This window comes from Ornithorhynchus anatinus, chromosome 1 (assembly GCF_004115215.2).
Source record: "Ornithorhynchus anatinus isolate Pmale09 chromosome 1, mOrnAna1.pri.v4, whole genome shotgun sequence".
Lineage (NCBI taxonomy): Eukaryota > Metazoa > Chordata > Mammalia > Monotremata > Ornithorhynchidae > Ornithorhynchus > Ornithorhynchus anatinus.
In genome coordinates, this window is record NC_041728.1 from 129,739,278 (window position 1) to 129,761,027 (window position 21,750).

Sequence of the window (21,750 nt, forward strand, 5' to 3'; positions counted from 1 at the left end):
AGAAAAACAAGTCTCCGGGAATCTGGAGCCTCAAAACTCCCTAACTCTCATAGCAACTCCCAAGTAGATACGTAATTGCCCTCTCAAAGTGGAGAGCCATCACTGGAGGAGAGCTCTCCAAATGATGATGTCGATGATTATGGTGCTTGTTAAGCACTTGCTATGTGTCAAGCACTGTTCTAAGCACTACGGCTGATGCAAGTTAATCAGGTGGGACACAGTCCCTGTCCCATATGGGATTCACGCTCTAAATCCCCATTTTACAGATGAGGTAACTGAGGCATAGAGAAGTGAAGTGACTTGCCCAAGGTCACACCGCAGACAAATGTCAGAGCTGGGATTAGAATCCAGGTCCTCTGACTCCCAGGCCTGTGCTCTATCCACTAAGCCAGGTGGTTCTCTAAAGGCACTGCTCAACCTCAAAGCCATCTTAATAACAACAACAACAATAATAATAACTGTAATGGTATTTCTTAAACACTCGCTATGCGTCAAGCACTGTTCTAAGCATTGGGGTAGATACAAGATAATCAGGCCCCACTTGGGGCTCACAAACTAAGTAGGAGGGAGAACAGGGATTGAATCCTCATTTTACAGATAAGGGAATTGAGGGACAGAGAAGTGAAGTGATGATGATAGTATTTGTTAAGCGTTTATCATGTGCCAAGCACTCTTTTAAGCACTGGGGGGGGGGGGGATACAAGGTAATCAGACTGTCCCACGTGGGGCTCACAGTCTCAATCCTCATTTTACAGATGAGGGAACTGAGGCACAGAGAAGTGACTTGCCCAAGGTCACACAGCAGGTACGTGGCAGAGCCAGGTTTGTAACCCAGGTCCTTCTGACTCCTAGACCTGTGTTCTCTTCACTAGGGTCACATGGCTTCTCTTGCCAACACTTGTTCTTGTTTAGTTCTGTTTTGCTCTGCTGTCTGTCTCCCCCGTTTAGACTGTGAGCCCGTCACTGGGCAGGGATTGTCTTTACCTGTTGCCGACTTGTTCACTCCAAGCGCTTAGTACAGTGCTCTGCATATAGTAAGCGCTCAATAAATATTATTGAACAACGTCCGCTCAGTAAACTCCCCTGCTCCTACAAACCCCGCTATCTACCTCCTGTGCTATTTTTCAGAGGCCATGTGAAGCCACCAAACCCAAGACCTCCCTTCCCCGCCCCAATCCTTAGCCCCCTTACCTTCTCCAGGTCGGCACAACTCCCAAAATCCTGCTCCGACAGGTAGCTAATGAGGGACTGCCCCTCCGAGGGTCTCCGGAACATGCCTTGCCCGGAGCACAGGTACCGTCCGCCGTCTGCGGAGAAACAAGGAACGGGTGGAGTTGGTTTGGGGCTGGCCAGTCTGCACAAGGCAGGCTTGCCAGAAAGACGACCGGCTCAGATGCCCCCGGCCTCAGCACTCAGCACCCACCCCCCAGAGAGAGCGGGACAGAACACCAAGTCACCTGGGGAGGGAGGGAGGGAAGGTGATTTGCCTGGCAACCCCCCGCCCCTTTTTTGGACAATCCCAGCCCAGGAAGCGGGATCGGCTGAGGGGTCTCATTAGTCCACTCTCATATCGTCCGGTGATGGGCTTCCGGCTCCCTCCATTGAGCCGTAGGAAAGGGGTGTGGTTTCCTCACAGCCCTGGGTAATTCCTCAGCAGGGCTCGGTCCTGGTCACTTGAGCGAGCTCAGAATTTACTCCATGGCTTCTGTCCCGGGGCCTAGTGGCTGGGAAATGGATGCCCTGGGGGTGGGGGAGGGAGGGGGGACCCACCTCATAGCATACCAGAGTTCAGAGGTGGAGGGAGAGTGTGGTGGTGGGTAGAGAAGGGGGAGCCAGGCCTAGCTGGAAAGTTGTCAAAAGGAACAATCAACAGAGGGCACACTGTAGCACAGGGAAGTGAGACTTGTAGCACCTGGATTGGGAAGGGTGATGATGATGATAAATAATTAGACTGCGAGCTCACCCTGGGCAGGGAATGTGCATCTGTTGTTGTACTGTACTTAGCACTTAGTACAGTGCTTTGTGCACAGGAAGCGCTCAATAAATTTGACTGAATGAATGATGACAATGATATCTGTTAAGCACTTACTATGTGTCACGCGCTCTAAGCGCTGGGGTAGATACAAGTTAATCAGGTTGGACACTGTCCCTGTCCCACATGGGGCTCACAGTCTTAATCCCCATTTTAGAGGCGAGGTAATTGAGGCACAGGGAAGAAAAGTGACTTGCCCAAGGTCAGATAGCAGACAAGTGAGTCAGGATTAGAACCCAGGTCCTGACTCACAAGCCTGGACTCTATCCATTAGGCCATACTGAAAAGGAACAGTGGGTTGGGTGCAAATCCATGTATGAAGGTGATGGAGAATGGAGAGGGAAGAGGAGAAGAGGGAGGTACAAGAGGGAGAGGGAGAAGGGGAAAAGAGAGCTTAGTCAGGAAGGCTTTTTGAAGGAGATGTGATTTTAACATGGCTTTGAAGGTGGGGAGAAGCCCAGAAGCTCAGCAGGTAAGTGGGAGCAACTGCGAGTAACCCACTGCACAAGCAAAAATAAAAGACGTGCTTTTCCAGCCCTTGTTCACTGACCGTACTCTGTGCACAGTGAGCCGGGACTGCTGCCTTCACCGCTCCGGCCAGAATAGGAGATGGGGCTTCTTAGCCTCAAAGCATCGCTGCAGGATTCTGGAATCAGCCGCCACCAAGAAAATACACATACAAAGGCAGAGAGAACGTGAACGGGAGGGTCGGACGACATCCGTCTTGGGGTTCTGATCTCCGACTCGTGCCCCATTCCCCTTGCCTTCCACAAACAGGGGAAGTGGCACGCCAACAGAGAACATCCAGATGGATGGAAGGAGGAAAACAAAATTCAAACCAAGTCAGATGGTCTCCAGCAGGGAAGAAAGGAAGAAGGCCACAGAGGATGGGGAAGTACCGACAGGCAGGGTAAAAAGAATCAGGGAGGATCATCCTGGTGTCCCCTCTTCAGATAGCTCCACTCTGTAGCTCATCTTCAAGACTAGCCCTATAGCTTTCATCTCTCTTCTTTCCCACCTGCTTCCTGGGAATTGGCCGCAGAAAACCCCTGGCTTGGAGAAACCACCCCCAGAAGGCAACCTCCTGGAATGGGCCCTGGTACGCACCCCTTGAGAGAGGCACGTTGAGCCTCTTTAGCTCCCTATTGGGTTTAAATAAATATAAATATTGGGTTTAAATAGACAAGTGCAACGTTTAGTTGATTTTACATAAGGGCAAGTAATTGAGAAGCAGCGTGGCCTAGAGGATAGAGCACGGGCCTGGGAGTCAGAGCTCTAATCCCGGCTCCACCACTTGTCCCCTCTGTGTGACCTTGGGTAAGTCGCTTCACTTCTCTGTGCCTCGGCTCCCTCATCTGTAATATGGGAATTAACACTGTGAGCCCCATGTGGGACACCAACCTTGTAGCTTCCCCAGCACATAGTACTGTGCCCTGGTCTGACGCCCCAGACCTCTTTTTTCATAATACTTGGTAAGTGCTTACTATTGTCAGACACTGCAACTAAACATAAGATAATCAGGTTGAGCACAGTCCATGTCCCATGTGGGACTCACAGCCAGGTCTGGGATAACCTTTGAGCTGGGTTTTCCGTGAAGCTCTAGTAAGCACATAGTAAGTGCTTAGATACCATCAAAAAAAAATCATGGGGTTGAACCTAGGCATACTAGATCTGCTTGGAAGGGGAGGGTGGGGAGGATTCTCAGGTTGGCTCCAGGCAGCAATGCCCAACAGTGAAAGAGATACAGGAGGGGTGATAACTAGGTGGACAGGAAATAGACTGTCTGGGATCCATCAGTGTCGTGGGGAAGGCTGAGGAGCCGGTCTCCCGTTTCCCCATAATGGTATACGTGAGGAGACTAGCTATTGGAAAAACAGGGCAAGGGAATGGGGCTCAGATGGTAAAGAGGATAAGGAAACGGTCTCGTTCTAGTGATCGTCCAAGGGGCCGCTGAGAGCCTCTGCCAGGGACGGGATGGCCAGAGAGGGCTAAAGTTTCACAGAGTAGATTCTCCAGGTCACCAAGGGAGAGGGCAAGAAGGGTACACTGGGTAGGCTGCACATCTCCCTCTTCCTTGGCAGATGTTGCCAGGTGAGCAGGACCTTTTACTTGCCCCAGAGCTGCTGCTGATGCCCCAGACCTCTTTTTTCATAGCACTTGGTAAGTACTTACTATTGCCAGACACTGCACTAAACACTGGGGTAGATACAAGATAATCAGGGTGAGCACAGTCCATGTCCCACATGGGGCTCACACCCAGGTCTGGAACAGCCTTTGAGCTGGGGTTCCCTGTGAAGCTCTAGAGGGTTTGAGTCTCCTGATTGTCCCTTTCTCCCAAACCAGAGTCCTGACGGACACGACTTGTCAAAGCTAACAGAGACATGGCGATCTGGGGGCAGAGATGGATCAGGAATTCAGGGTGTCTCATGCCCAGACAAGTGGGAGTGGGGAGCAGTGGTTCTGACTCAGAAATCTAAGTACTGAGTAACCACTGGAGATGAAGCAGGCAAGACTTATTTTACTGGAGGAGTCTGATGCAGTGGCTGAAATGAGGAAAGCAATTCGAAGGCTGGAAGAAAATGGGCCAACAGGCCAAAAAAAAAAGTGACATGGGCCCATAGAGGGAAGAAGAGAACAGACCATGCAACTTGCCACTGGGGATTTGGAGGTAGGAACAAAACACACGTGGTGTCAATTCAAGGGAGGCGGTGTGATCTTGTGTTGGGAGGAGGGAACTGGGCATTGAGGCGCCCAGGTTCCAGGAATAATACTGCCAACAACTCCCCGTGTGGTCTTTAAGTATGTCACTTACCCTTTCAGGGGCCTCAGTTTCGCTACTGCTGCTTAGTCCCCAACCCAGAGAGGGCTGGATGATATGAGGATTTAAGGGAGTTACACAGAAGGTACCATTAAGTGGATTATGGCAATAGGTTTCCCAAATGAGCTCCAGCAGCGGAGCAAGAGAAAAATCACCTCCCAGTTGACCTGACTTGATTTGACACCCAGTATGAAGGAAGGCCCTGAGATGAGCAAAATGATCACGGATGAAGAGGAGGAGGAAGAAGAGATGAGGAGAAGGAGAGGGACAAAGAGGAGTTCTGGCTCCCAAACCTGCCACTGGATCTTCTACTATAATGGTGATATTCCTGAGGCCTCCTGCGAGCGGACAGACAGTTTGGAAAGGAGGGTTATGGGACAGAAAGCAGAATTCAGCTAGCCAAAGACCCCTGATTTACCAGAGTTCAGACCTCATCATCCTGCAAAGCCAATCCCGAGCGCTGACAGTTGGCCCACTCCCAACTCTCCCAAAGTGCCTGAGTCCAAAGCTTTCTCAGACCTTCCCAAATAAAGACCCTGAGCTCCCCTCTCTAATCCTGGGGGGGGGGGAATGGGGCGTACCCCGCTTCGGAGGGACAATGTGGTTAATGGTGTTGTAGGATATTCACAAAGCCAATAATGGGTCCCCCACCTCCAACCCATTCGCAGCTCTTGAGCACAGGAAGGGGGAAAAAGGGGAAGAAAGTACAGGAAGTTCTCCTGCTTGGCTTGGTATTTTCCTGACCCGCCACCCTCCCTGCTTGGGCTTGCAGGCCTTGTAGTTACGGCCATCACCCGCCGAACAGACTCCAGGCAAACCAAAGACTCACAGGCTTGGGAGGCCGCTGAGGGAGACAGCAAGAATCACTTACTCTCACTACCCGGCTACCCCCTTCTGGAGGCCTCCTCAGGTTAGAACCAGGGAAGGAACAAAATGCCTCGAACCCCCTCCTGACATTCAGAGAACTAAAGTAGAAGCAACCGGCCCCATTTCCAAGGACATAAAAGTCTCCTATTCCTCTCAAACGCCCCCTGTTCTCCAGTGGCACATTCCTCCTACAGTACCATTCCACGATCACAGCCCGGGTCGGAGGGAAGAGGAATCTTAACGGATCCATCGTTACAGATTAGCTCGGGAGTAGCAAATGGGAGAGGGATTGTTTCAAGACTTAACTCATATCATCTCTCGCTCTCGCAGCTAAGCTCAGTGCTCTGCACTTAAGAGATGCTTAGTAAAATACCACCATCATCAATATCTAGACTGTAAGCTTTTGTGGGCAGGGAATGTGTCTGTTTATTGTTATATTGTACACTCTCAAGTACTCAGTACAGTGCTCTGCACACAGTAAGCACTCATGTACGAATGAATTGAATATATGGCCTCCTCTTGCAGAAAAACTGGGGAGGTATAACACTGAAGGATCTCCTTCTCTCACGGAACGGATCGCGATGACTGCAGGTCATAAAAGCTCCAGCCTCAGGCAATCCAGCCAGAGGAGCCAGTGACGTCCTGAGTTCCTGTACTCTACCAGTCCAGCACCTCTGCCAACCACCCTCCCCCACCGACTCTCTGTCTCCCTGCACCACCCCCACCAAGATAAAACCATCTGGACATCCACCATGGCTGCAAATATCCCCACTCCCTGGCCTCTTGAGGGGGATCCCAGAGAGCTTCCCTGCCTTCCACCTGGCCGGAAGTCATTACCTGAGCCTCTCCCAGAGGCCATGTTGGTGTCCGAGTGGGAGCGCGTGTGACTCTTCTTGGCCCCACTGGAGACGGTCAGCGTCTGCCCCTCCGAGAAGCTGGACCTGCGCAGGAGGCTGGGGGGCTGGCTCGGACCCCCTCCCTCCCCGTTCCCTACGGAGGAGGCGGCGGAGTCCGGCTTTTGAGAGCTGCCCGAGGAGAAGAGGTTGGAGCTACTGCTCTTGATGCTGCCGCCGGGGCTGCTGCCGCCGCCGCCCTCACTCTGGCAGCTGGCGGCTCGGCCCCGGCAGCCCAGGTTGCCGATGGCCAGGTACTCGGGTCCGTCATTGGCCTCGCTCGGGGAGTCGTCCTGGCTGCCGGCCCAGGGCTCCTCGCTGGGGTCAGTCAGGGTGCCAGAGCTCATCTCGTCTAGGGACCGGGGAGGGTCCCTGGGGAAAGGCTGGGCTGTGGGAGGAGGGAGAGAGGACTCGGGCGGCAAGCCCTGTGCCAGGGAAAGATGCTGCTGGTTTTCTCGAGCCTGCTGGGAAGGGCTGCAGAGCGAGGTAGAGGCCGGTCTCCTGTCTGGGGTGGAGACGGGATGGGTGAGAGAGGCAGGTATGAAGAATTTACAACCACCGACCTAATCTGTGCCCACACCAGAAATGAGAGGAGAGGCCAAAAGGGTGAATGAGAAATTCCTTCTTGGAGCTGAGAGGACAATAAGCCCATAGAAATTAAAAAAAAAAAACCCACACACAAATAAACCAAAAATGAAAAAAAAGCTTTTCATTAATTTTCACCCTCATCTTTCCATCTGGGATCTGGTTTGTTTAGTGCATCTTACTGTTCACCTTACTGTCTGGTAAAAAAACGGTAAGGCCCAGTGGATAGAGCACGGGCCTGGGAGTCAGAAGGCCCTGGATTCTAATCCCAGCTCCTCCACTTGTTTCTTGTGTGACTCTGGGCAAGTCACTTCACTTCTCTGGGCCTCAGTTCCCTCATCTGTAAAATGGGGATTAAGAGTGCGAGCCCCACGTGGGATGGGGACTGTGTCCAGCCCAATTTTCTTGTATCTACCCCAGTGCTTAGTAGAGTGCCCGGAACACAGTAAACGCTTAACATATATCACAGTAATTATTAGCCAGCAGTTCCCAGTCGGTTCCATTTACTTTATCAGAGACTCTTGGCTGGGACATTTGGGATTGGACGGCCAGACCACCCACCTAGGCCTGGGAGTAAGAATGCTATTTTTGAGCTTTGTGCTAAGTACCCAGTTCATCCCATATTCCTCTCGGGGCTGCCCTCCCCCAAAAGAGCTCACCTGTGGTGCGCAGGGACAAGGGCTGGTACAGGCCAGAGAAGGAGCCGAAGTAGCCGTGTGGCGCGAACTCGACCGGGGGGACGTAGGAGGAGCTAGGTAGCGCCGTAAGACTCTGACTCTTTGTCACCAGCAGTGGGGTCTCCTGCTTCCTGGCAAACTGAAGAGAAGCGGCACTGAAGCATATCGCAGACCTCCCAAGAGGAGGAAACCCGAGAGGGAAAGGACGCTGGAACTGCTAGAAGCCAGGACCCAGGCAAAAAGCTAGCTCACGCCTGCGGGTTTCTGCTGTTGCCCAAGACTGCAGACTGGCCAACTATAGCTCCTCTGCCCCTCAGGCCAGCAGCCCTGGGGACCCAGATGCCAAAAACCGTGACTTCAGTCTCTGACATCCTTCCAGCTGGCAGTCACGCTCAGAGCAGGTGGTGGCAGGTGCGTATGACCAAGTGGGAGGGCTGAAGGACACAGGGTTGAGAGGCAATCTGGGGAGTTTGAGCCTGCAGGCTCCCTTCCTGACTGGGGCCAAACTGAGATCCCCCTGGGGAAAGAGGGTTAAGCCCCTGACAACATTTCCACTCTTCTCTAGCCGCTTTTGCTGCCGACCTCCCCGTGGAAAAGCCAATGCCCTTTCCCCTTATGTCTCTCCCTTCATTAAGGAGAGTCTGCAGCAGTTTAGCAGTTCAGCAAGACAGACACAGACATGTTGCTCCCCGCATTACCATAGAAGCATCGATCTGGGCCAAGAGGCGAGGGTTGTTCTGCTCCACTGCTTCCAGACACTGCAACATGGCGGTTACGTGGGCGTCGCTCAGCAGGAAAGCAGTGTCTGGGGAGAGAAAAGCAACTGGGGACTTTCCTGCCTGATGGGCCGCGATGGGGCCAGTGCCCCCTCTCCCCAAGGCCCCCATTTCCTTCCGGCTGAGTGGGACCCCGAAAAGGGGAAGATGAGCCCCCTATAAGGAACCAAGAAAAAACATGTCTTCAAGGTTTCCAGAAGTGTCATTGTTGGTAGATATGGGAAGAGTATGTGAAATGGGTTGGAAAGAGCACGGGCCTGGGAGTCAGAGGATGTGTGATCTAATTCTGGCTCTGCCAGAATTGTCTGCTGTGTGACTGTGGGCAAGTCACTTTCTCTGTGCCTCAGTTACCTCATCTGTAAAATGGGGATGAAGACTGTGAGCCCCTTGTGGGACAGGGACGACAGGGACTGTGTCCAACTTAATTAGCCTGAATCTACTCCAGGACTTAGGACTGTGCCTGGCACAGAGTAAGCAACTAAATACATTAAAAAAAAGTAAGGGGAGAAGGGATAGAAGTAAAAACTGGTTATGTGGTATCAGGGGAGGGGGAAAAAATTGCTCGTATAAATCAATGGTATCTATTGCTCGCTTAGGAGAGTACAATACGGCAGAGTGGGTAGATACGTTCTCTACCCACAAGGAGCTGTCTAGAGGGGATGATAGACATTAAAATAAATTATGGATGGGGAATAGGAGAATGTAGAAATGTGTATTTCTACATTCGGGGAAGCAGCGTGGCTCAGTGGAAAGAGCCTGGGCTTCGGAGTCAGAGGTGATGGATTCGACTCCCGGCTCTGCCACTTGTCAGCTGTGTGACTGTGGGCAAGTCACTTAACTTCTCTGTGCCTCAGTTACCTCATCTGTTAAATGGGGATGAAGACTGTGAGCCTCACGTGGGACAACCTGCTTACCCTGTATCTACCCCAGCGCTTAGAACAGTGCTCTGCACATAGTAAGCGCTTAACAAATACCAACATTATTTTTATTATCATTATTATTATTTAAGTGCTGTGGGGTTGGGGTGACTATGAAGTTCTTAAGGGCTATAGATCAATGCATAAAATTTACAGCTATACATATATACTTTAAAAGATAACTAAAAAGGAATTGGCAATACTTTCGCCTAGAACTTCTTTTCCATCAAGTGAAAATAAAAGAACCGTGATTTTGGAAAGGGATATGAGGGTGAAATAAAACCCATCATGGAAAAACTGACATTACTGTTTCAAGAAGTTTACCTGTGTAGAATTTCCTGATGTACTGCCTGTCTCCTAGCAGGGGCCGGAGCTGGGCTGAGAGGCAGTGGAACTGCAAGCTGTGTTGCAGCCACAGGTCAGCAATGGGCTGGTCACTCTCACCGTTGGGACTCCTCTGGCCATTCTCGTGCAAGTCGAGGAACTGGGAGACAGGACAAATATACACCAACCATTTCTTTCTTTTCTTTTCCTTTTCTTTTCTCTCTCTCTCTCACACACACACATCCCCACCGACACCCCACCCCACCCTAACTGCTCTGACCACAGTTTCTTAGGAGTTGGCTGGTGAGAAAGAAGGCGTTTGTGAAAAGAAAAAAAGCAAGTGTCCCAGGGCCTGCCTGGATATGGCCAGAGAGGGTAACTGGGGAGAGAAGGTCAATCAATGGTATTTACTGAGTGCTCACCGTTTGCAGACCACTGTACAAAGCACTTGTGGGAGTACAATAGAGCTGGAAGACGTTTCCTGCCCACAATGAGCTTAGGGTCTAGAGGGCAGGGAACGTGTCTGCCAGCACTGCTGCACTGTACTCTCAGAGAAGCTGCATGGCCTAGTGGAAAGAGCACGGACCTCGGAGTCAGAAGGCCGTGGGTTCTAATCCCGGCCCCGCCACTTGTCTGCTGTGTGACACTGGGCAACTCACTTCACTTCTCTGTGCCTCAGTTACCTCATCTGTAAAATGGGGATCAAGCCTGTGAGCCCCACTAGGGACAGGGACTTTGTCAAACCCAATTTGCTTGAATCCACCCCAGTGCTTAGTACAGTGCCTGGCACATAATGAGCACTTAACAAATACCATGATTATTATTATTACTCTTCCAAGTGCTTTGTACAAAAATCCTCTGCAAACAGTAAATGCTCAACAAATACCATGGATTGAAAGAGGGGGAGCAACTTCTGACCAGATCAGGAGTTTCTTGGAGAAGAAAATATTTCCAGGCAGGCCATGACTGCCAAGGGCCAGTATGGGAAGATTGGCCCTGCCTCTTGGCCTTTCTAAAGATCAGTGGTCTGGGCAATCCTAGAGAAAGTGAGGAGATCTCATAAAGGCAGTAGTGTTCATGAGCCCCTCACCTTCTGACTGCCTTCCCTGAGAGCCTGTCACAGCATTCCCTGTGCCGCCACCCTTGACCTTCGCTCTTATGTAAGAACCCAGCTATTGCCCAGATCAGTGGAAAACTGCATCATCTACCATGCAGAGATTACAATTTTTTATTTATTTATTTTGAGTATGAGGAGAAACAGGGACAGAAATTTTAGGGGGATGAGGACTGGGAGCAGGTAACTTCAAAAAAGCTAAAACTTTGAGTTATTTTATCCTTGGTTGGAAACTCTCAAATCATTTCAGAGCCCAAGGATGAGCAGGCCTGGGACTTCAGCTCACACAGCTGCGGGGATCATCACCTGGGGAGTGGCCACCAACAGTGCTGTGTCACTGATCGTACAGACAGAGACAGGGAGGGAGGGAGAGAGCCGCAGAACAGAGATAGGGAGAGAGAGAGACAAGCACAGAGAGGGATGCAATTACTCTACAGCTGGACTTCTTAGGGTACAAACTTGGGGATTGTGTTCATTCTGGTCCCACTTCCTGATCCCCGTTGAAGAGCAGAGACTGGCTGAGGTCTTGTTCCTCAAAAAACCCCACACTCTGATGATTATCATCAGAGCATGGGCCTGGGAGTCAGAGGACCTGGGTTCTAATGCCGACTCCGCCACTTGCCTGCTGTGTGACCATAGGCATGTCACAGCTTCTAGGTGCTTGATTCCTCATCTGTAAAATGAGGGTTAGTTAAATCTCTGCTCTCCCTTCCTCTGAAGCCTGTGAGCCTCACGTAGGACAGGGACTGTGTCTGACCTGACTGTACTGTATCTACTCCAGAGTTTAGCAGTATTTGGCAAATAGTGCTTAACAAATACTAGAGTTACTATTATTGTGATTATCCTTCTTTGATCCCAAGAAATGATGCAGAGAATTTTATCCTTTCTGCCTTGGCTGCACACCAGTAATCAGCAGCTTGTGTTCAAGGTCAGAAATCTGGCAGGGAGGTGAGCCAGAAGCTCTATCGTGGCCAAAGTTTGCAGCAGTTCAGGCCTGGCTCCAGCTAGCATCAATCTCTGGAAATCTAATATTTCCTCATCCTCTGGCCCTGCCTCCTCTTTTAATCTCACCAGCACAGTATACTGTTAATTCCCCTTGAGCCCCAGATCTTCTAGTGTTTCGGGGACGGGTTTCCTTGCCAGCTTCCTGGATTCTGTGATAAGGCCAAAACAACCAGCCTCTATCCTTGCTTCAGCATTTGGAATTTTGTGAGCAGAGTTTGTAGTTATGATGATGGTATTTGTTAAAGTGCTTACTATGGTCAAACACTGTTCTAAGCACTGGGGTAGATGAAATCTAATCAGATTGGACACAGTCCCTGTCCCACACGGGGCTCTCGACCCAGAAAAGTGAAGTGACTTGTCCAAGGTCACAGAGCAGATGAATGGCAGAGTGGAGGATAGAACCCAGGTCCTTCCGACTCCCGGGTCCGCTGATTTTCCATCTTCCTGAGGGAAGGAAAGAGGGTCTGGTTGAATGGATCTGGTGCCACCTCCCCGACAGACCGCAAAGCCTTCCAACTTGGCCCCACCAGCGCAACAGGCCAGGTTGATCAGAAAGTGCCACGCCACTCCTGTTTCACTGGCCTCTGTTACACTGTGGGATGCCAAAACCCACGCTCCTGGCTCCATACCTTTTCCACGTGGAGAGCTGAGTGGGGGCTGAGCCACCGAATGTCCTTTACAAACTGCCAATAGTCCTTCCGCTGACAGCACACCTGCTCAGGAAAATCAAGAGTGAGGCGCCAGGCCCACCTGACCCCCAGCCCCGGCACTGACCTGGAAGGGGACAGTCAGTCAGGAGATTGTACTTATTGAGCACTTAACTGCGTGCACAGCACTGTTTAAAGCGCTTGGGAGAATATAATGTAACACTATAACAGACACATCCCCTGCCCCAAATGAGCTTATAGTCTAGAGGGGGAGACACACTGATAGAAATAAATATATTACACATATGAGACAGCAAGGGTGACTTCTGCCTTGATCCTCCCTTGACCCCACGGCTTCCTCCAGTTATTGCTCTATCTCCCTCCTACCATTCTAAACTCCTAGAGCGAGTCTTCTACACCCACCGTCTCAAATTCCTCTCCTCCAATTCTCTCCTGGACCCCCTCCGATCAGGCTTCCGTCCCCTTCACTCCACTGAAGCCGCTCTCTCAAAGGTCACCAATGACCTCCTCCTTGCTAAATCCAACGGCTTCTTCTCCATCCTAATCCTCCCCGACCTCTCTGCTGCCTCTGACACTGTGGACCACCCACTTCTCTGGAAATGTTATCCGACCTTGGCTTCACTGACTCAGTCCTCTCCTGGCTCTCCTCTGATCTTTCTGGCCGTTCATTCTCAGTGTCCTTCACGGGCTCCTCCTCTGCCTCCCACCCCCTAACTGTGGGGGTCCCTCAAGGTTCAGTTCTTGGTCCCCTTTTATTCTCCATCTACACTCATTCCCTTGGAGAACTCATTCGCTCCCTCGGCTTCAACTACCACCTCTATGCGGATGATACTCAAATCTACATCTCCTCCCCTGATCTCCCTCCAGACTCACAGCTCCTCCTTCCTTCAAAGACATCTCTACTTGGGAGGTCCTTCTTCCGTCACCTCACACTTAACATGTCCAAAACACAGCTCCTTATCTTCCCACCCAAACCCTGTCCTCTCTCTGACTTTCCTGTCACTGTAGCTGGCACCAGCATCCTTCCCACTTCACAAGCCCGTAACCTTGGCATTGTCCTTTGACTCTCTCTCATTCAACCCTCATATTCAATCCGTCACCAAATCCTGTTGGTCACACCTTCACAACATGGCTAATATCTGCCCTTTTCTCTATCCCAACTGCTATCACGTAATACAATCACTCGTCCTATCCTGCCTAGATTGAGAAGCAGCGTGGCTCAGTGGAAAGAGCATGGGCTTTGGAGTCAGGGCTCATGAGTTCGAATCCCAGCTCTGCCACTTGTCGGCTGTGTGACTGTGGGCAAGTCACTTAACTTCTCTGTGCCTCAGTTCCCTCATCTGTAAAATGGGGATTAAGACTGTGAGCCCCACGTGGGACAACCTGATTCCCCTATGTCTACCCCAGCGCTTAGAACAGTGCTCGGCACATAGTAAGCGCTTAACAAATACCAACATTATTATTATTATTATTACTGCATCAGTCTCCCTGCTGACCTCCCAACTTCCTGCCTTTCCCCACTCCACTCCCCAGATCATCTTTCTACAAAAGCATTCAGGAGATGTCATCTACCTCCTCAAAAATCTCCAGTGGTTGCCTATCCACCTCCAAATCAAACAAAAACTCCACCATTGGCTTTAAAGCAAAGTATATCTTATCCCCTTCTACCTCACTATTCTCCTTCTAAAACCCAGCCCACATACTTCACTCCTCTGGTGCTAACCTTCTCACTGGGCCTCGATCTCGCCTGTCTTGCCACTGACCCCTAGCCCACATCCTATCTCTGCCCTGGAACACCCTCCCCACACAAATCCGCCAATTACTCCCCACCTTTCATTCATTCATTCATTCAATAGTATTTATTGAGCGCTTACTATGTGCAGAGCACTGTACTAAGCGCTTGGGATGAACAAGTCGGCAACAGATAGAGACAGTCCCTGCCGTTTGACGAGCTTACGGTCTAATCGGGGGAGACGGACGGACAAGAACAATGGCAATAAACAGCGTCAAGGGGAAGAACATCTCGTAAAAACAATGGCAACTAAATAGAATCGAGGCGATGTACAATTCATTAACAAAATAAATAGGGTAACGAAAATATATACAGTTGAGCGGACGGGTACGGTGCTGTGGGGATGGGAAGGGAGAGGTGGAGGAGCAGAGGGAAAAGGGGAAAATGAGGCTTTAGCTGCGGAGAGGTAAAGGGGGGATGGCAGAGGGAGTAGAGGGGGAAGAGGAGCTCAGTCTGGGAAGGCCTCTGAGCCTTACTGGAGGGACATCTCCTCCAAGAGGCTTTCCCAGACTAAGCCCCACTTTTCCTCATCTCCCACTCCCTTCTGTGTCACCCTGACTTGCTCCCTTTGCTCTTCCTCTTTCTCCCAGCCCCATGGCACTTACGTACGTAGCTGTAATTTTATTATTTGTATTGCTGCCTGTCTCCCGCCGCTTCCCCCCAAACTGTGAGCTCATTGTGGGCAGGGACTGTCACTCTTTATTGTTGCATTGTACTTTCCCAAGCACTTAGTACAGTGCTCTGCACATAGTACGTGCTTAATAAATATGATGAATGAATGAATGAATGCTCCCACTCCATGAGCTCTCGGGCAGGGTTGACACTGACAGCCGCCACTGGGCAGTGTCTATGTGCCTTCCCACCCTCATTTATCCGATCCGGCCACATGTGCCCATCTGGTTTCCTAAGGCCAGTGAAAAGAGCTGGGTCAACAACCAGGCTGTGACATATGTCGTTCTCTAGTTGTCCTTTAAGCAGGCTCAGACTAGGCAGGGGCAGTACCAGCTTCTCCCATGTCTCCATGGACCCAGCAGAACTACTTACAGGGGCCAAAACAACTTTCATCCTTGGGCAAAGCAGTCTTGTGATAGGGGAAGCCTAAAAATACCCACCCCAGAGCACTCCACCTGCCCCCAAAGAGAGACAAGGAGAGACCAAGAACCTTGGCGCAGGTTAGAGGCTGTCCGGACAGGAATCTGAGAATTGGGTCCCCTCCCTGCTCTGATATTACAGGATGAGCCTAGGAATCAGAAGGTCATGGGTTCTAATCCTGGATCTGCCACTTGTCTACTGTGTAACCTTGGGCAAGTTGCTTCCCTTCTCTGGGCCTGAGTTACCTCATCTGTAAAATGGGGATTGAGTCTGAGAGTCTCATGTAGGACAGGGACTGTGTCCAACCCGATTTCCTTGTATCCACTCCAGTGCTTAGTTCAGGGCCTGGTACTTAGTAAATGCTTAACAAATGCACAATTACTATTATTATTATTGCTATTAACTTGGGCCTCTGAGTAAGTAACTCAGCTTCCACATGCCTCTGTTTCCTCCCTTTATTGGGAACAGAGGCCCACCCCCTAAGATGAGCAAAAATGGCTTGGTAAAAACATTTTAGTGCTTTGAAAAGATAACCAGAGATCATTCGTTAGCTAACCTTTTCTGACATCAGAGGGCAACAACCACAAACAGGCCAAACCCTGTGGTCCTACGACACCCTCCCACCCCCCGCAATGGGGGAGGGAAGGGGAGAGAAGAGAAAGAGAGAGAGAGGTGTCTCAGCCTGCCTCTACTCTCATAAGGAAACTACTTTGGAAAGATGTCTACATTTTGAGCGGAGGGAGGATACAAAATCCTCCTCACCTGATGAAACTTTTAAAAGACCTCAGGGGAAGCTGAGAGTGAGAGTTTGAATAAGATGTCATGAGCTTTCTTTAGCCCTAATGGTTTCTCCCCAAATTAGTCACTATTAAAGCAAAGCAGAAGCCTGAGCTGAATGAATCATTATTTGTTTCCCCTTCCACATACCAAGAGCACAACGCCCAGAATAGCTTTCTGATGACAAACCATCAGGAAGGGTTCAATGTCTTAATCTTCAGAGAGAGGAAACCAAAGGAACAGACAATTCTTCTGAAACAAACTTGAATTCCTGGCACCTTGGAAGCAACTCTGAACAGCACTGAGAGGGATATCCGGCTAGACTACTGTGTCAGCCTTCTCTCTGACCTCCCTTCCTCCTCTCTCGCCCCGCTCCGGTCTATTCTTCACTCCGCTGCCCGGCTCATCTTCCTGCAGAAACGATCTGGGCCTGTCACTCCCCTTCTTAAACAACTCCAGTGGTTGCCTATCGACCTCTGCTCCAAACAAAAACTCCTCACTCTAGGCTTCGAGGCTCTCCATCACCTTGCCCCTTCCTACCTCTCCTCCCTTCTCTCTTTCTACCGCCCACCCCGCACGCTCCGCTCCTCCGCCGCCCACCTCCTCACCGTCCCTCGGTCTCGCCTATCCCGCCGTCGACCCCTGGGTCACGTCCTCCCGCGGTCCTGGAACGCCCTCCCTCCTCACCTCCGCCAAACCGATTCTCTTTCCCTCTTCAAAACCCTACTTAAAACTCACCTCCTCCAAGAGGCGTTCCCAGACTGAGCTACTCTTCTCCCTCTACTCCCTCTGCCATCCCCCCTTTACCTCTCCGCAGCTAAACCCTCATTTTCCCCTTTTCCCTCTGCTCCTCCACCTCTCCCTTCCCATCCCCACAGCACTGTACTCGTCCGCTCAACTGTATATATTTTCGTTACCCTATTTATTTTGTTAATGAATTGTACATCGCCTCGATTCTATTTAGTTGCCATTGTTTTTACGAGATGTTCTTCCCCTTGACTCTGTTTATTGCCATTGTTCTCGTCTGTCCGTCTCCCCCGATTAGACCGTAAGCCCGTCAAACGGCAGGGACTGTCTCTATCTGTTGCCGACTTGTTCATCCCAAGCGCTTAGTACAGTACTCTGCACATAATAAGCGCTCAATAAATACTATTGAATGAATGAAAGGGATATGATCCTTACTGAGCTATGCTATCCTATTCATTCAATTGTATTTATTGAGCGCTACCCTATTTCCTAGTAGCGTGTAGCCTAGAGACTTGGGGGTGGGGGAAAAGGGGGTGGGAGGGTGTTTTGAGGGGATGGAGAGATTGGTTTAGCTCTCAGGTATGACCAATCCCACAGCTAACATGATACAACTACATATTTCTCATTTTACTTCCCAAATGGAAAGAGCACGGGTTGGGGAGTCAGAGGACGTGGGTTCTAATCCTGGCTCTGCCAAGAATCTGTTGTGTGACCTTGGGCAAGCCACTTTACTTCTCTGTGCCTCGGTTCCCTCATCTGTAAAATGGGGATTAAGACTGTGAGCCCCACGTGGGGCAACCTGATTACCCTGTATCTAACCCAGTGCTTAGAACACAGCTTGGCACATAGTAAGCACTTAACGAATACCATTATTATTATTATTAAATGCTTTCAGTCAGACTGAATTTTTAACATTAACAAAACCTATTCTGACAGAGTTTTGCGTTTTCTGAGAAACTTTGAGAGTTTACCAAAATTACGGGGTGCTTTTAACCGATGGTGAAGGGAGGCAGCCATAGCCCAATGGAAAGAACGCAGGGCTGGGAGTCACGGGTTCAAGTTCCAGCTCCACCACTGGCCTATGTGACCATGCAGAAATCACTTAGCCACTCTCAGTCTCTATTTTCTCAGCTGTAAAAGATAGACTGATAGATTGAGGCCTTTGTGAGCCACGGATTACATTTAATCTCATAACCATGAATCTAACCCAGTGCTCAACACATTGCTTAGTGCTGCCACTTGCAAGGTGGGTGTCCTTGGGCAAGTCACTTTATTTTTTACTGGTACTTTCACTCATTCAATCGTACTTATTGAGTGCTTACTGTGCAGAGCACCATAATAACAATAATTGTGGTATCTGTTAAGCCCTTATACAAGCAAATTGGGTGGACACAGTCCCAGTCCCATATGCGGCTCACAGTCTTAATCCTCATTTTACAGATGAGGGAACCAAGGCATAGAGAAGTGAAGTGACTTACCCAAGGTCACACAGCAGACATGTGGAGGAGTCGGAATTAGAACCCATGAACTTCCGACTCCCAAGCCCATGCTCTAGCCACTATGCCATGCTGCTTCTCTGTACTAAGCGTTTGGGAGAGTACAATATAACAAACAGACAGACTCCCTGCCCACAATGATCTTAAAGTTTAGAGGGGGATTCAGCGCTTTCTATGTGTCAAACACTGCTCGAAGCGCCGGGATAGAGACAAGTGAATTAAGTTAAACAGAGTCCCTGTCCCACATGGGGCTCACAGTAGACTCAAAGTAGAAGGGTGAACAGAAGAAATGAGGCACAGAAAAATGACTTGCTCAAGGTCACACAGCAGACAAGAGGTGGAGCAGAATTAGAACCCAGGTCTTTCTGACTCCCAGGGTCATGCTCTATCTACAAGGCCATGCTGCTTCAACTTACCTTCCCTGGGCCTCAGTTTCCTCATCTATAAAATGGGGATTTCAAAATACCTGTTATCCCTTCTACTTACTCTATGTGATCCACGGTGGACAGGGACTGAGGACAACTGGTTTACTTTACACCTTTGCCAGTGTTTAATAGGGTGCTTGGCATATAGTAAGTGCTTAATAAATAAACCACAATTAGACTGTGAACCTGTTGTGGGCAGGGATTGCCTCTATTTGTTGCTGAGTTGTACTTCCCAAGCGCTTAGTACAGTGAGTGCTCAATAAATACGACTGAATGACTATTACAGAGTGAGTGCTTACTAGATGCCATTAATTATTAGCATCATTACTCCTGTTGTGAAAACTGAGCCTTAAGGGGTGCCTGGGCGTGTCTGACAGAGCAGACGGCAAACGAAAACTCAGCCTTCAACATTCACCCTAGCCCTCTATGCTGTAAGCTCGTTGTGGGCAGGGAATTTGCCTGTTAGATTGTACTCTCCCAAAGATTTAGCATAGTGCTCTGTGCACAGAAAGCGCTCAATTAATACCACTGATTGATTGACTGATTCTCTGCCCATGAGATGGCAGTCCTGCTGACTTGGCAGCACTCCAACTGCCTCCCAGGGAAGCCCTAATAGTAATAATAATGATGATTGTATTTGTTAAGTGCTTCCTATGTGCCAAGCACTGTTCTAAGCGCTGGGGGAGATGCAAGGTAATCAGGTTGTCCCGCTTGGGGCTCAGAGTCTTAATCCCCATTTTACAGAGGGGGTAACTGAGGCACAGAGTAATAATGGCGGCATTTGTTATGCGCTTACTATGAGCAAAGCACAGTTCTAAGCACTGGAAGTGAAGTGACTTGCCCAAAATCACACAGCTGACAAGTTACAGAGCGGGATTAGAACCCACGACTTCTGACTCCCAAGCCTGGGCTCTTTCCGCTGAGCCACGCTGCTACTATTATGTTTCAATTCTAGAAAAGCTGAAGTCCACACCATAATTCATTACAACGTAAGCTCCCTGTGGACAGGCAGCGGGTCGCATCTTTATTCTGCATTTCCCAAGTGCCTTGTTCAGTGAACCTCCAGGATGAGCACTCAATAAATGCCACTACTAGTTCACTCGGAGCTTCTGCAGCCTTTTTTTTAATGCTATTTGTTAAGCTATGTGCCAGGCACTGGGGCACATACAAAGTCTGAAACAGTTTATGTCCCACCTGGGGCTCACAGTCTTAACCCCCGCTGTATAGATGAGGAAACTGAGAAGTGACTTGCCCAAGGTCACACGTCAGACAAGTGGCGGAGCCAGGATTAGACCCAGGTCCTTCTGACTCCCAGGCCGGTGCTCTATCCACTAGGCCAAGCTGAACTCCCTCTTTTGAGTTTCTAATCCATATTACTCATTCGTTCATTCATATTTATTAAGGGCTTACTGTGTGCAGGGCACTGTACTATGCAGTTGGGAGAGTACAATACAACAATAAACAAACACATTCTCTGCCCACAATGAGCTTGAAAATCATTCTTTAGATAAAATAAAACTCAAATCTCAACACTGTGGGACAGGGACTGTGTCCAACGTGACAACCTAGTACCTACCCCAGGATTTAGTACAGTGCCTGGCACATAAGTGCTTAACAAGTACCATTTAGAAAAAAGGAGTTTGCAACCTATGGAGGAGACAGACATTAAAAGAGATTAGGGATAGGGGAAATAGAGTATAAGAAGATTTACGTATTTTGGGCAGGGGTGAGTTTCAAAGTCCTTAAAGGGTACACAGTCAAGTTCGTAGTCTGACCATGTATTTCAAGTATTTGGAAAGTGGATGAAGAGTAACTCTCTTCCAAGCACTGGTTTCAACACTGAAGTTACCATATATCTTGTATTATAAAAGTGGACTGGGAAAGAGAGGGGTAGTCGAACCCTCTGAGAAAGTTCAGGAACCGAAGAAATCAATAGCAGGAATACCTGTCGATGAAATCATTTTCTGGGCTCCACAGCTCTGCAAAGTCCAACCTGATGGTCTTGGATCTACTTCGGCGCTTTATACGCACAGAGCCTGGCCCAGAGCGCATAACCGATACTATTATCATCAACATCCTCTCCTGTTGTCTGACCCTTGGCCAGACTGTGAGCTCGCTGTGGCCAGAAAATGTCTGCTTATTGTTATTTTGTTCCTTCCTAAGTGCTCAATAAATACGACTGAATGACTGAATGAAAGGCGTTTTTTCTCTCTGTACCTGTAAAATCAAGTTTGATTATAAGCTTGATTATCCCAACTTCTGGATATTATTTAAGGGGAAATTCTATTAAATGTGACCTCGTTCCCAAGTAAGGTAGGAGCACTTTCCAACTTATGGAAGGAAAGGAGAAGGAAGTAGGAAGGAGATTTAAAGAAACAAAACAAACCCAAGAGAACACCCAACCCTAAAGTGATCTTCAGACCAGACTTTCTGGTTCGGAACCTTGCAAGTAACTGAAACTATACATTCCGTTCCATACATAGCCTCTGTAGCAGCCAAATTAGTGCTGTTTAAGAGCAACGAGGGTGGAGCGAGTTACGGTAGCTGGAGAATGTGCTGAAGAATAATAATAATAATGTTGGTATTTGTTACGCGCTTACTATGTGCAGAGCACTGTTCTAAGCGCTGGGGGAGATACAGGAGAATCGGGTTGTCCCATGTGGGGCTCACAGTCTTAATCCCCACTTTACAGATGAGGTAACTGAGGCACAGAGAAGTGAAGTGACTTGCCCTCAGTCACACAGC

The 21,750-nt window shown here is 49.5% G+C and overlaps 1 protein-coding gene across 4 annotated transcripts in view; it reads right to left on the minus strand.

Moving 5' to 3' along the window:
* RUBCN (rubicon autophagy regulator) overlaps positions 1 to 21,750 on the minus strand; it is an 86,922-nt gene that overhangs the window by 31,703 nt on the left and 33,469 nt on the right. For 2 of the 4 annotated variants that reach the window (XM_029063405.1, XM_029063395.1), the window contains exons 3-10: positions 12,638 to 12,721; positions 9,890 to 10,049; positions 8,571 to 8,677; positions 7,855 to 8,011; positions 6,555 to 7,115; positions 5,144 to 5,188; positions 2,583 to 2,678; positions 1,192 to 1,307 (exon numbers count right to left, since the gene is read on the minus strand). In XM_029063405.1, coding sequence (XP_028919238.1) covers positions 1,192 to 1,307; positions 2,583 to 2,678; positions 5,144 to 5,188; positions 6,555 to 7,115; positions 7,855 to 8,011; positions 8,571 to 8,677; positions 9,890 to 10,049; positions 12,638 to 12,721 — 1,326 coding nt within the window. The remainder of the gene's footprint in view (positions 1 to 1,191; positions 1,308 to 2,582; positions 2,679 to 5,143; positions 5,189 to 6,554; positions 7,116 to 7,854; positions 8,012 to 8,570; positions 8,678 to 9,889; positions 10,050 to 12,637; positions 12,722 to 21,750) is intronic. The other 2 variants (XM_029063410.1, XM_029063418.1) reach the window with 2 other exon arrangements.